The sequence below is a fragment of the Marmota marmota genome, unplaced genomic scaffold (assembly GCF_001458135.2).
Source record: "Marmota marmota marmota unplaced genomic scaffold, marMar, whole genome shotgun sequence".
NCBI classification, from domain to species: Eukaryota; Metazoa; Chordata; class Mammalia; order Rodentia; family Sciuridae; genus Marmota; species Marmota marmota.
The window spans coordinates 1792996-1807238 of record NW_026000102.1 but is presented as its reverse complement, the minus strand read 5'-3'; the positions used below and the strand labels follow the sequence as shown (position 1 = coordinate 1807238).

At 44.2% G+C, this 14243-nt stretch overlaps 1 protein-coding gene and 1 pseudogene across 3 annotated transcripts in view; one reads left to right on the top strand and one right to left on the bottom strand.

Annotated features, from left to right (window-relative positions):
- The window catches only part of LOC107155508 (peroxisomal membrane protein PEX14), a 212374-nt gene that overhangs the window by 19575 nt on the left and 178556 nt on the right, over nucleotides 1-14243 (top strand). For 2 of the 3 annotated variants that reach the window (XM_015501407.2, XM_015501406.2), the window contains exons 3-5: nucleotides 3736-3810; nucleotides 9019-9142; nucleotides 9998-10031. In XM_015501407.2, coding sequence (XP_015356893.1) covers nucleotides 3760-3810; nucleotides 9019-9142; nucleotides 9998-10031 — 209 coding nt within the window. In that variant the 5' untranslated portion in view covers nucleotides 3736-3759. Of the gene's footprint in view, nucleotides 1-3735; nucleotides 3811-9018; nucleotides 9143-9997; nucleotides 10032-14243 lie in introns of those variants that run through there. The other variant, XM_048783631.1, reaches the window with a different exon arrangement.
- On the bottom strand, nucleotides 4119-7970 carry LOC107155404 (annotated as a pseudogene).

The window sequence follows — 14243 nt, the reverse complement described above, 5'->3', positions numbered from 1 at the left end:
AGGGAAAGGGAGAGAGAAGGGAAATTGCATGGAAACGGAAGGAAACCCTCAATGTTATACGAAATCACATATAAGAGGTTGTGAGGGGAAAGGGGCGGGGGAAACAAGGGAGAGAACTGAACAACAACAGATGAGGTAGAGAGGGGAGATGGGAGGGGAGGGGAGGGGGGATAGTAGGGGATAGGAAAGGCAGCAGAATACAACAGTCACAAATATGGCATTATGTAAAAATGTGAATGTGTAACTGATGTGATTCTGCAATTTGTATTTGGGGTAAAAATGGGAGTTCATAACCCACTTGAATCAAATGTATGAAAGATGAAAAAAAAAATAGGGATGTGGCTAAGTGGTTGAGTGGCCCTGAGTTCAATCCTTGGTAGCACCCCCCGCCAAAAAAATATACATGGTATTCTATTTAATGCAGCTTAGAATAATTCAAGCAATCTGCAAATGTCCTTATCTTATTTACAGTGTGAGCAGTGAGAGGAGAGCAGAAGGTAAGATCGAGGACACAGAGCCCTGGTTGTTCAGTGTCAAATCTGGCTCCACCAAGTCCGAGCAGTTTAATCCCAGGCAAAGTTCTCTCACCCTGGGGCTGTCTCCTCGTGTAAAGCAGGGCTATGTTTCTATCTTTGAGGACAGATGAGACAGAAAAGGAGTGCCCTGAACCACACAGGTGCAAAGTGCCCACTGGATGTGAATTATGATATTCTAAGCTGGTGGCCGTGACCTTGTTCCTGGTGTGGAGCAGTGGTGACATCTAGTGGCCGACCAAATAGCTACGGCTGCACCAAGACCAACAGGTTCCACCAAGTTCAGCCACTTTCTGCGGGGCAACACTCAGCCCTGAACCTTGCCCCAGACCCTCTCGTCCCTGAGTAGCCCTCCACACATGTCATCAGAATGATGGTCATGAATCCTGTCCCCCACGGGAGGCAATCGCCTCATCCAGACCTCAGGACAGCTCTGCGAAGGCAGAACTTCCCACGTTGTCCGAACGAGGCACCCCACGCTGGGGGAGCTCTGTGACCTGCTCAGGGTCACCAGGCTGCGGAAGGGTCTGGAGTGGGACTGCTCACCACGGTTCTGCCTTCTTTGCTGTTGCAGGACAGGGCCTGGAGGGAGCTAGGGAGGAGGGTGGCCACAAAAGGACAGAAGCCCCTGCTGAGGCCTGCCCTGCATCGGATGGAAGACCATCCCAGTAGGCTAGGACCCCCAGGGAGCAGTGGCAAGAGGCCAGAGCCACCCGAACTCTTGGGATGCCACCCACCGGTCAGATGCGTCAGAAGTTGCTCAGAAGGTTTATTCCACCACAGAAGTTCTGGGTCTTATCCCTCCATACACTTGGGGGGTCTGGGGGGACTTCCCTGGAAAAGGAAGATAAGTAGCAGCTTAGGTGCGTGTCTTTAATTGTAAGAGTAATACATGGTGGGCTGGGGATGTGGCTCAAGCGGTAGCGCCCTCCCCTGGCATGCACGGGGCGCTGGGTTGGATCCTCAAAACCACATAAAAATAAAAAATAAAGATATGGTGTCCACCTAAAACTAAAAAATAAATATTAAAAAAAAAGAGTAATATAATACATGGTGCTGGGCGTGGTGGTGCACACGTGGAATCCCAGCCATTCGAGAGTCTGAGGCATGAGAATTCCAAGTTCAAGGCCAGTCACAGCAACTTAGCAAGATCCTGTCTCAAAATTAAAAATTAGAAGGGCTGGGGATGTGGCTCAGTGGTTAAGCAACCCTACATTCAATCCTGGGTACAAAAAAAAAAAAAAAAAAGTAGTACATACTGGCTGTGTGCCGTGGCTCACATCTGCAATCCCAGCTACTCAGGAGGCCAAGGCAGAAGGAGGGTTAGCCTTAGCAAGACCCTGTCTCAAAATAAAAAATTAAAAAGGCTGGGGATGTGGCTCAGTAGTAGAGCACCTGTCTAGCATGCATGAGGCTCTGGGTTCCACTCCTGTATTGACATGGGAGAAAAGGTGTCCCCCAGAGAGAAGGGGGAACTCCACTCAAGACCTGGCATGACGGAAAAGAATTTCAGCACGTGCCAGTCAGAGCAAATAGAGATCTATTTAAGAAGGTAGAAACACATTCAAGCAAAAATGTGGCCATCTGGAGGGTGAAAGATGTGGTCTTGGGGTTCCTGGCTCTTCACTTAAAGAAAACTTAGTAAGAGGCAGGTCTGAGGGGTATGGAGAGGTATGTAGGAATGATAGCGGTCTGGTGGCCTCAGGGCGGTTTCTGTTGGGCTGGTCAATCTTGGACTCCCAGGCAGATGTGGTCTTCATTACCTGATCAGTAGATAGTACTGGAAAGTCTCCTAAATTATAGGTTTCTCAAAATATTGTATCTCTCTTTGTTTATTGGGGGCTTAATTAATAGTGCCTAGGTAGGTATACATATTTTCCAGGAATATGGAAATAAACGGCTTGGAAGACAGACTGGCTTAGAAAGTGATAGGCCTCAGGGCTGGGGTTGTGGCTCAGAGGTACAGTGCATGTCTAGCATGCAGAAGGCACTGGGTTCGATCCTCAGCACCACATAAATGTAAAATAAAGATATCGTGTCCACCTAAAACTTAAGAATTAAAAAAAAAAGAAAGTGACAGGCCTGGAAAAGTAGGTGGAGTTTCTGAATTAAAATCTTACTTCCTTGCCCTTCCTTCACGTCTCCTTCCTACCTGTTTTTTCTTATTCTACTTCAGTAAAACACACATGGAGTGTGGTGGAGGAAATGCTCACAGTGCAGATTAAATGTGACAACATGTTTGTTGTCTTACATTGTGAGGCGAACAAAAAAATTAAAGTTCTCCTATTTGAGTATTGTCTGACTTAGCAAACTTCTTTGCTCACATCACTAAGGTATGAGTGAAGCCCTGAAAAACAGAAGTTGGGAAGGAAGAAAATAACTGAAGAAAGGTTGAAAGGAGTAAAGATTCAGTCCTGGGTTTCACTCTGTCACTTGCCTTTTTTGTTGTTGTTTTGTTTTCTTTTTGCTGAGCTGGGGATGGAACCCTGGGCCTTCCCCATGTTAGGCACAGGCTCTCCCACAGAGCTACATCTCCAGCCCTTTGAGGAATTTGAGACTGGGTCTCCCTAAATTGCTGAGGCTGGCCTTGAACTTGCCACCCTCCTGCTTCAGCCTCCAGAGCGTGAGCCACCGCTACTGGCTTTGGAGGCATCAACACCGGCGACAGAATTGCTCCTTTGTGGATGGCGTGGGGTAAGCCGCTCACTCGCTGAATCGGTAGTGATTGTGCAGTGATTTTGTGACACTATTGATGCTGACTGAACTGTGAGCACTCATGGTGGATTTTGCAAGGTACACACAGTTACACGGGTACGAAGTTCACAGAGCACTGCGGTTCGTAATTTGTTAATTGTGGGCCCACCCCTCCCTTTTGCTCGTACGATTTATTATAACGAACTTTTTACCAATATACACACATTTTTGCGAAAACCAGGGTATTAAGCTCGTGCCGGGTCTTCAGTCAGGGTCTGTGGTGCAGGAGCGACCTCAGCAGTCACGTCCCCGCCGTCGCTGGGCCACCTTCCCGAAGAAGGGGGATGGAGAAGGCCGCCAAGACCCCGTCCCGGAGTCGCCGCCAGGGGGCGTGCGCAGGACAGAGAAAAGTTTCGCGCTTTGACCCCCGGCGCGGCCCGTCGCCCGTCGCTGCGGCGGGAAAAATCTGACCGGACCGTCTGGGCCACTGCCTCTTTCTGCCTTTGAGCGTCTTCCTGAGCTGGTCCGCGTGATGGAGGAGGAGGCGGAGGCCGAGGAGCAACAGCGATTCTCTTACCAGCAGGTACAGCATAAACCGGGGCCGGGCTGGGCAAGCACGGCGTCGAGCTCATGAAAGAGGAAAAGACCTCGAGGCCTCATTTCATTTCTGGGGGTTCGCGCCCCAGTGGTCGGCTGCCGCTCGTATCTGCGCATGCGCCGGACCTGCCGGCGCGGGCGGTTCTGGGAGGCGGTTTCCGAAGTAATGCGGCTGGGACCCGCGCGGCGGCGCTCGACGGCGGATTCCCGGGGAGCGAGGCGCGCGCGGGGCTGGCTTCGGTTCAGATCCGCGGCCTCGCCTTGTGGTTCGCGGTCGGAGGCTGGGCGCCGGCGCTAATGGGAATCCGGGCAGCGCGGCAGGCGGGACTCAGACCAGGCCACCGCGTCAGGTGGACCTGGGCTCTGGTCTCGGCTCCCCGGCTCGCGTTTCTGTTGGCCTTGGCCCAAGCGCAGTGTGCTCTATGGCGAAATCCGAGTAGGAGTGACCCCTCTGGGGTGATATCGAGCGTGCTGGCGTTCCTTTCAGCGGCACAGGGATTGCAGGGTGCAGAGTCATGAGAACATCATTGTCCCGGGAAGGGACCCTGAGTGGCAGGCAGCCCCAGAGCGGACTGACCGAAGAAACGCGCGCTGGACGTTTCCTCCCTGTGTTCCTTCGCAGTGTCGAGTTTCCTCCGCCCTCTGCCCTCCCTCTTTTTTGCGTGTAACAATCAGAAAGGTTGCAAAACTCGTGCCAGGAACACTCAGGTGACTCTTCTCCATTCATTGCTTGTTAGCATTTTGCTCTATTTGTGACCTTGCGCTGCGTCTTTTTTTTTTTTTTTAAAGCTGACAGCAACCGGTATTCCCCGGTGGTCTCCCATCCCAAGCACTAACCAGGCCTGACCTTGCTTAGAGGACCGAAGAGCAATTGCCTAGCATGCCTAAGGCCCTGGGTTCAATCCCCAGAACTATGGGTTAGGGGAAAAGACCCCATAATCGTTTTGTTCTGAATTATTTGAGAATAGTTACAGAGAGCCCCCTTTTTTTAAAAAAATATTATGTGTTTTTTTATACATTTAATTTTATGTGGTGCCGAGGTTCTACCCAGTGCCTCACACATGCTAGGCAAGCGCTCTGCCACTGAACTATAACTCCAGCAACGGTCCTTTAAATATTAATAATTGAATACACATCTCACAGGAGCAAGGTGTTCTCTTACATTATCTCAATAAATTATCACATTTAGGAAGTTCAATATTGATAAAATTCTGTTATCAAGCATCCAGTACGTATTCCCATATCCCCATTTGTTCCAAATATCGTGTGTGTGTGTGTGTGGGGGGGGTACTGAAGATTGAACCCCATAGCACTGAGCTTCGTCCCCAGCCCTTCTTATTTTATGAGATTGGGTCTTTCTAAGGCTGACCTCCATCTTGGGATCCTCCTGTTTCAGTCTCCTGTCTCTGGGATCATAGACATGCACCATGTTTTTTCCTTACTGAACCCCTTTTTTTTTTTTTTAAGCAAATGACAAAGACCCAGTTTACCAACTTTTTAAACCAAGGCTTAACATTACATATTTAAACAATTGCTAAAACTTAAAAGTTGTCTGCATTCATGCACAACTGGAAAACATCCTTAAATTTATATTAAACCAGAAATGTATTACCATTAATGCATTAATATCTTTCACTACTAAATACTTTAAAAAACAAATTATATCTTTTTTTGTTAATTTTTTAAATCTATGTATGACAGCAGAATGCATTACAATTCATATTACACATATAGAGCACATTTTTCATATCTCTGATGATGTACAAAGTATATTCACACCAATTTATGACTTCATTCATGTACTTTGGATAATGAAGACCATTACATTCCACCATCATTTCTAACCCCCTGCCCCCTCCCTTTCCCTCCCACCCCTCTGCCCTACCTAGAGTTCATCTCTTCCTCCCACGCTCCCCCTCCCTACCCCACTATGAATCAGCCTCCTTATATTAGAGAAAACATTTGGCATTTGGTTTTTTGGGATTGGCTAACTTCACTTAGCATTGTCTTCTCCAACTCTATCCATTTACCTGCAGATGCCATGATTTTATTCTCTTTTATTGCTGAGTAATATTCCATTGTGTATATATGCCACATTTTTTTAATCCATTCATCTATTGAAGGGCATCTAGGTTGGCTCCACAATTTAGCTATTGTGAATTGTGCTGCTGTAAACATTGATGTGACTATGTCCCTATAGTTGCTTTTTTAAGTGGAATCATTTCTGTGGGAGGTGTACCCTGGCAGTGTTAGCTCACTTCGGGCGGCACTACTTGGCTCACCTGTCGGACACATGGAGAGCAGACCTGTGCTGGTGTTAGAATGCAGTCTTGGCCTAGCAGTACTCAAAGTCAAGCTCACATTGTGTTATATTTTATACAAAAGCAAAGTGCATATGGAAATTAAAACAATTTTAAAGACAAAAAAAACATGGTCCTATTGTGTGATCCCAAAAATAAACTCAAAGTCTATGACAAGTAGGAGCTCCAATGAGCTGTTTATAAATACTTTAGGCACAATTATACTGAAAGTCAAGTTTGTTTAAATTTTTAAAAAAATGTTCCTGTTACCCCTCAAATGGTGCTTGTTATAGTTTAACATTTCTGTTTAATGCATGTGTGGAATTACTTGTTATCCAAGCATAGTAGCTGCTCCTTGCCATTTATCACTAAAGACTTTTACTGGCCGTCTCAACTTTACTTTCTTTACCTTCTCAATAATTCTCTTTGTAATGATTTTCATTACGTTACTAAATACTTAAAAACAAACTGAAATTATTTTCTGCCACTAGAACAATTTCAGTAGAAGTTGCTATAGATTTGAAGTTGCCCATCCTACTGCCACCAAATCATGTAGAAGAAAATGTAATGAGGCCACTGTGACCTAGTGACCCAATGAAGAAAATCCACCTCGAAATGATGGAAATCCACTGAAAGCGAGAAAAACAAGCCTGCACCTTGGTTTCTGCTTCCTTGGGGACCCTTTTGATTCCCAAAAAAGTCTTCAAATGGGTCTTCAAAGAAGTCAAATGAAAATGGGTCCCTTCCACCAAAAAATTCCCTGCAGATATCATCTGGGTTCCGGACTGTCAAAATGACTTCCACCTCCTCCTTCAGCAGTTAATCCTTCTTTGCCATGCTTGTCATAGATGTCATGCTTTAGCATCTGATAACACCTCATGTGCCTTGGCTACTTGTTTGAATTTTCTCTGTGCTTCTGCATTATTTTGAGGATTTGTATCTGGATGCCACTTTAGTGCCTGTTTCTGATATGCCTTTTTGATATCTTCGGGTGAGGCATGCCTCTGCATGCCTAGAACTTCATGTAATTCACCATGTTTTAACAGATTATTGGAACAAGTCCCAGGACGGTGTGGTGGGCAGGACAGGTCTGGCAGGGCTGTGCTGGTGGCAGCAGCAGCAGTGGCTCCTTTGCCATTTTCTTTTTGTCCTTTATCTGACAACAAACTGGACTTGTGGTTTTGCAGTTCCTTTTCATTTGCATGTACAATGAATACTTGCTGGTGGATAGTGCTCTCTTGGGTTCCAAGTCCACTTCATCTGTGTCTTCAGCAGAGATAGATGACTCACAGATAGGCTTAACAAAAGTTTGTTGACTTCATCCCAGGCCATTGCTAAGCTTGTTTTGCTCTGCTTTGAGGTTTTTCTTGGTACTTTATTCCTCTGCATGAGGAAGGAATAGTTTTCAGTGTCTTCAAGGGTTGCTGAGGGCTGGGGGGTGTAGCTCAGTGGTGGAGCTCTTGCGCATGCATAAGGCTCTGGGTTTGTTCCCTAGAACTGCAAAAAAAAAAAAAAAAAGTGTGTGGAGGTAATTTGCAAAGGAACAGTGAAGGCTGTTGAGGTGGTACAAACCTGCTAATCAAAAGGGGGTCAGATGTGCCCTTACCTGTCTTTCCCCGTGTTCTCTACTTTTATCCTGTTTCATATAGGCCTAGCCCTGCCAGGGACTTGAAGCAGAGGCATGATTTCCTTCTGTCTTTACTCAATTAACTGCCTAAAGGGCACAGTCTCTGACTTGGTTTGTCATTGTGTTTCTCAATACGTAGCACACTGCAAGTAACTGGCTGATAGTTGTGGAATAACTGAGGGAAGGTTTGCTGATACTTGGCAAGTACCAGTCTGACATCTCCTACTGATCTGCCGTCGTAATTCCTTATTTTTACGTGACATAAGTCATTACAATAGCTAAAAGTAATGTTTCTACAAGTCATACTCCAGAAGATCTCATTAATTGATTAGGACACGTGAAGAGTTACTCAGCCATTATGGAAAGTGCTGAAGAAATTAGGCTGAGCAGATCTTCTTGGTCTTATTTATTTATTTAATTTTGGTACCAGGGATTGAACCCAATAGTACGTAACCACTGAGTCACATCTCCAGCCCATTTTTAAATTTTATTTAGAGACAGGATCTCACGGAGTTGTTTAGGGCCTTGCTAAGTTGCTGAGGCTGGTTTTGAACTCATCATCCACCTGTCTCAGCCTCCTGAGCTGCTGGGATTACAGATGTGTGCCAGTACACCCAGCTTATTTATTGTTTATTATTATTATTTTTACTTTTTTGGTACTTGGGATTGAACCCAGGGTGCTCTACCACTGAGCTATGTCCCCAGACCTTTATTTTTTATTTTGAGCAGAGTCTTGCTAAGTTGCTGAGGCTGGCCTTGAACTTTTTGATCATCTTACCTCACCCTCGCAAGTAGCTGGGATTGTAGGCATATACCACTGCACCCGGATGGTCTTTTTTTTTTTTAAATATTTATCTTTTAGTTGTAGTTGGACACAATACCTTTATTTTATTTTTTGAGAGAGAGGAGGGGGAGAGAGAGAGAGAGAGACAGACAAATTTTTTTTTAACATTTATTTTTTAGTTTTTGGCGGACACATCTTTGTATGTGGTGCTGAGGATCGAACCCGGGCTGCACGCATGCCAGCGAGCGCGCTACCGCTTGAGCCACATCCCCAGCCTAACAATACCTTTATTTTATTTATTTATATGTGGTGCTGAGGATCAAACCCAGGGCTTTGCACGTGCTGGGCGAACCCTCTATCGATGAGCCACAACCCCAGTCCCGGCCCAGCTGGTCTTAATTCTTAAAGGTGTGGAAAGCTCTTATTTGTAAACTCATTCCCCCCTCCCCTGCAAAGTATTTTGACTTTTTTTTTTTCTTCCAGAGGCTAAAAGCTGCTGTTCACTACACGGTGGGTTGTCTTTGTGAGGAAGTCACCTCGGACAAAGAGATGCAGTTCAGCAAACAAACCATTGCAGCAATTTCAGAGTTAACTTTTCGACAGTGCGGTATGAAGCCAGGGTCTTCCTCTGTGTGTCTATCTATCCCGTAGGTTGGTCTGCCTGGGAGCAGTGTGTGGGTGGGACTGTGGTGTCTCTTACCCACACACGGAGGATGTCATCATCGTCACATTCTTCATGAAAAACTTTTCCTGGCTGTGAGATTTGGACATTTTATGGGAAGAACTGTTAGAGTTTTTTTCCTATTGCACCAACACTAAGGTATTAATGCCTTTTTTATTATCTTTTAAACTGCCCTGATGGCTAGAACATTAGACATTAAATTTTTTATTTCAATGCTTTATAACATTTTTATATCACGTGTTTTGACAGCTGAATTTGTGGTATTGGTACTTGCTTAACTTTAGAGGAAATTAGTGCCCTCACAAGCCCTAACCTGTTGCAGAATTTAATATTAAAGTATAGTTCCTATAGTTTCTAGAAACTAAAGGTGGAGTCATAATTAATGGAAGGCTTATAATAAAGGGTGGAGGCTGTGAGAAGGACAAGGAGGTCATCATGATTAAAAAAGCTAAGGGCTGTGGGGCTGGGATTGTGGCTCAGCAGTAGAGCTGCTTGCCTAGCAGGCTCGGGGCCTTGGGTTCGATCCTTAGCACCACATAAAAATAAGTGAATGAAATAAAGGTATTGGGTCCAACTACAACATACATACATACATAAATAAATAAATAAAAGCTAAGGGCTGTTACCAAATGATGGGGCTGCCTGAAATGCCTCCACTCCTCTTTAAAAGGGTTCCCTGTGTTAATCACTGGCAGTACGGTGCAGCATCCACATCCCCCTTCTCCTGAAATGAGACTGTGCTCAGGGTGGTTAAAGTGTATCCCTTTTTTTCTCTTTCAGAAAATTTTGCCAAAGACCTGGAAATGTTTGCCAGGTGGGTCGAGAGCTTGCTGATGTAGTGCTGCTTGCTTATGTTCTGCTGATGCTCTCCATCTGGGGGGTGTGTGTGTGTGTGTCAGGAGAGCTTTGGCTTGTTGTGTTTTAGAACTTTGTAGATGCTTCGTCTCTAATCATGATTCTGCAGGAATATAGCATCTGCTTTAATCATGCCGATTCAGACTTGGCATCTTTGGAAGTTCTCCAAGTGTTTTCTGGTAAAAGTTACTCATTTCCAGGTTGAAAAGGCCTGAGTGATATCTTCAGGACTCTGAATGTGCTGGTGTCTATTTTAAGAACCACGCTTTGAGGATGGTTTGATTGCTCTGTGTCTGAGTGTAGGCTGTGGGCCCTCTGAGGGGGCCCATTGGGCTCCACTGCAGTGATTGCTCGCAGGTGTATGGATAGTGATGGACAACAGAGGCTTTCGTTTTGCCACCAAATGAGTAAGACATGCTCTGTGGAAAGGGGCAATTTGCTTTCAGCTGGTAAAGCTTGAGCTTTTACAAGTGATTTATGTTCATCTCTTCAATTAGTACCTCAGGTAATTGAAAACAATCGCAAGAAATTGCTTTTGTGCAACAGCTGGAATGACTAAGGCATGGAAGGCTGAAGCTTTCTTGCTATCGCTTCTGAGCTGGTGCCAGTGCCTCCCATGCCCACCCTGTTCACCTTGCTCCTATTAGCTCTTTGTTTCTGGAATGAATATTTTGAATGAATTAAAGCACTAGGTTCTCAGAGGGCAGGTTCTAAATTTTTCCTACTCCTGTATATATTAGTCCCTAAAAACCGCTTAGTATTGTCAATTTGGCCAAGAGGGATATTAAGGGATACCCATAGTTTAAATGGCTTGTTCGTTGTTCACTTGGGCTGCCCCTGTGTGGCCTTCCACATTAAGTACATTTATCACCTTTGTTTCCCATTTTTGTGTTAGATGTGGAAAAAGACAAGGAAAATTTTGGAATACTTTTGTAAAAATTCTAGAAAGAAAAATGCATTTAGGAGCTGAGGGTATAGCTCAGTGAAAGAGTGTGTGCTCAGCATGTGGGAGGCCCTGGGTTCCATTGCCATCAAAAATAAAAAAGATGGGCTGGGGATGTGGCTCAAGCGGTAGCGCTCTCGCCTGGCATGTGTGGGGCACTGGGTTTGATCCTCAGCACCACATAAAAATAAAATAAAGATGTTGTGTCCACTGAAAACTAAAAACTAAATATTAAAAAAAATTTCTCTTAAAAAAAATAAAATAAAAAAGGTGGTGGTGGAAGAAATTAGAAATATTTAGCATAGCAACATATTACGTTTTCAGATATTTTGTGTTTTTCATAATTTCATGAAAGGTTAATCTGCTGCTGCATCCTATGGGGAAGTGGTATGTGTGAGACTTAAGACCGGAGCTCTAGAAGGCAGGAGCTCACAGCTTACATAAAAATCTTTTCAGTGGGTTGGGCTATAGCTCAGTTGACTGAGTGCTTGACTTGCATGTACAAGGCCCCTGGGTTCAATCCCCAGCACCAAAAACAAAAAATGTTTAATGAGAGGGCTTCTGAAAAGGCTCTCAACAGCTCTTCTCTGAATCCTACTATTAGAGGCTCTCCTCACTTCATTGTCACCTGTGTGTTCCCAAGCTCCCCCAGACTTTTCCTTAGAGCCAGAGCCATGCAGAACCCAGCAAGCTGGCCTGGGATGGGTATGCATCCCTTCTACCTGGGACAGTCCACAAGTGCAGATTTTCTTTGAAGACTCATTCTTTATCTGAATTTTACCTTTTTGTGATATTCCAGCTTGCTTTCATGTAAAAAATTATTCTTTTAAAGCTTATTGCTGAATAAGACTGATGTTCTGAAAATGTCACTTGTTTTTCTTGGAGCTTTGTGTATTCTCTATCACAGTCTATAATCCCAGGGTTATAATGGCCCCTGTTTGAGAAATCTAACTATGTATTTCAGGCCAGCTGTATTTTAAACAGTCTTTGTAGACTGGTCTGGGAACCTAATCAGCATTTATAACATTTTGATGAAAAAATGCATTTACATTCTAAATAAATAATTTACCTGCAAGCTTGGCAAAACCATTTCCCAGTTTACATTGTAAGTTTCCTTTATTTAGTTTGGAATTTTTAGTCTTCTCATATTTTTTTTTTTTTTTTAAGACAGAGTGAGAGGGCTGGGGATGTGGCTCAAGCGGTAGCGCGCTCGCCTGGCATGCGTGCAGCCCGGGTTCGATCCTCAGCACCACATACAAACAGAGATGTTATGTCCGCCAATAACTGAAAAATAAATATTAAAAAATTCTCTCTCTCTCTCTCTCTCTTTCTAAAAAAAAAATTCAGAGTGAGAGAGGGAGAGAGAGAGAGAAAATTTTAATATTTATTTTTTAGTTCTCGGCGGACACAACATCTTTGTTTGTATGTGGTGCTGAGGATGGAACCCGGGCCGCACGCATGTCAGGCGAGCGCGCTACCGCTTGAGCCACATCCCCAGCCCTTCTCATATTGTTAATATGTTCACATTCAAAACTTTTAAGGTGGATATTCTATAGTAAATAAATTCTGGGAATCTTTTTGAAATAGTTTTTAGAACATGAACCTGTGTTGCTTAGAGTATTATATGAAAGATTGCTGGGCTGGGGGTTTAGGTCAGTGGTAGAGCACTTTCCTAGCATGCTTGAGGCCCTGGGTTTCACCCCCAATACTGCAAAAGGGAAAGAAAAGAAAGGAAAGAAAAATTGCTGTTATTTTCCCTGGAGTAATTTTCGGGAGTCAGAGGTTTGTTTTAGGAGAGTCTGATGTTTCGTGGTTGGTGTGGGATTTACCTGTTCCTCCATGTAGGAAAGAATTAACTTTAAAATCTGGTGCAAATACCAGACACCACACCAAGAGTTAGGATTGAGTTTGTTGTTTCCCCAGAACTTCCTTGTGAATAGATAAGGTCACTCTGTAGAATGGTGTGCATATTCCTTTCACTTATTTCTTTTTTTTTTTAATATTTATTTATTTATGTATCTTTAGTTTTTTTAGGTGGATATATTAGTTTGTTTTTATGTGGTGCTGAGGATCGAACCCAGTGCCTCATGCATGCTAGGCAAGCACTCTACCACTAAGCCACCACCCCACTCTACCACTAAGCCACCACCCCAGCCCCATCACTTATTTCTTTCATTGCACTTTAAGTAAACACAGATAAGAGCGGTCCAATGGTGTGACTAAGACTGGGCCCTACTGTGTACTTGGTACTCCAGTGAGGCTGTCTGTAGTCAGGCCTCATACTTTGTGGCTGCCTTTATATCTCCTTCTGTTTGTCCTGCTCCTTGCAGGTTGTTGATTAGCACTTATCTCCCCGCCTCCTATGTACTGGGGATTGAACCCAGGACATTCTACCACTGAGTTACATCCCCAGCTCTTTTAAAATTTTGTTTTGGAGTCAAGGTCTGGTTGTGTCTAGGCTGGCCTCTTGCCTTGGCCTCCTAGGTACTTAGGATTGTATGTGTTCGCCACTGCATTCAGCTAGAAGTTCCCTCTTAAAACGGGTATTATCTCATGACAAGCAGATATTGTCATTCATGATGAAATGACATGTGATACAGTACATTTAGCGGGAGATAATTTCTGTGTGATTTTATCTTTAACTCAGCAGTTATTCAGTGAGGACTAATATGTGCTGACCACTTTGCTAGTTATTAAGGATACATTGATTCTTACTTATTCCTGATTACAAAGTTCTTATTTATTTTGGGCATAAGTTAATAATGGCAAGAAAGGATTAATCAGAGTAATAAATTATTGAATAGAGCTCATTATCTGAAATTATCTTTCATAGCAAGGATAAGAGGACTGGAATGAGAGCAAGAAACAGACTTCAACTTAAAGGATGTTCTTTGTTCTGCTGAGGCTGCTGTGGAGGCGAGGCAGAAACAGTTCCCAGGTGCTGGGAGGCATCTGCATATGCTTTTTCCTGTCATTTATCCCTTGGAAAAGAGCTTTGGGATCTTGCTATAAGTAAAGCCACTCTTCATGGAAATTCTCTTGCTCTTCTATTTAATGTGTATTTAAGCAGAAGCTCTCTTTGTATTTTGAGGCTTATTTTCTCTAAAGTTGTACACTGACATTTTTCTTGCTCTTCCTGTGGTATTCACTGTGATCACGCAAGACACTTTGGAAGGATTTTTAACTCCTCCATCTCCTTCTGCATATCTGGCCCCTGTGGCCCCTGGG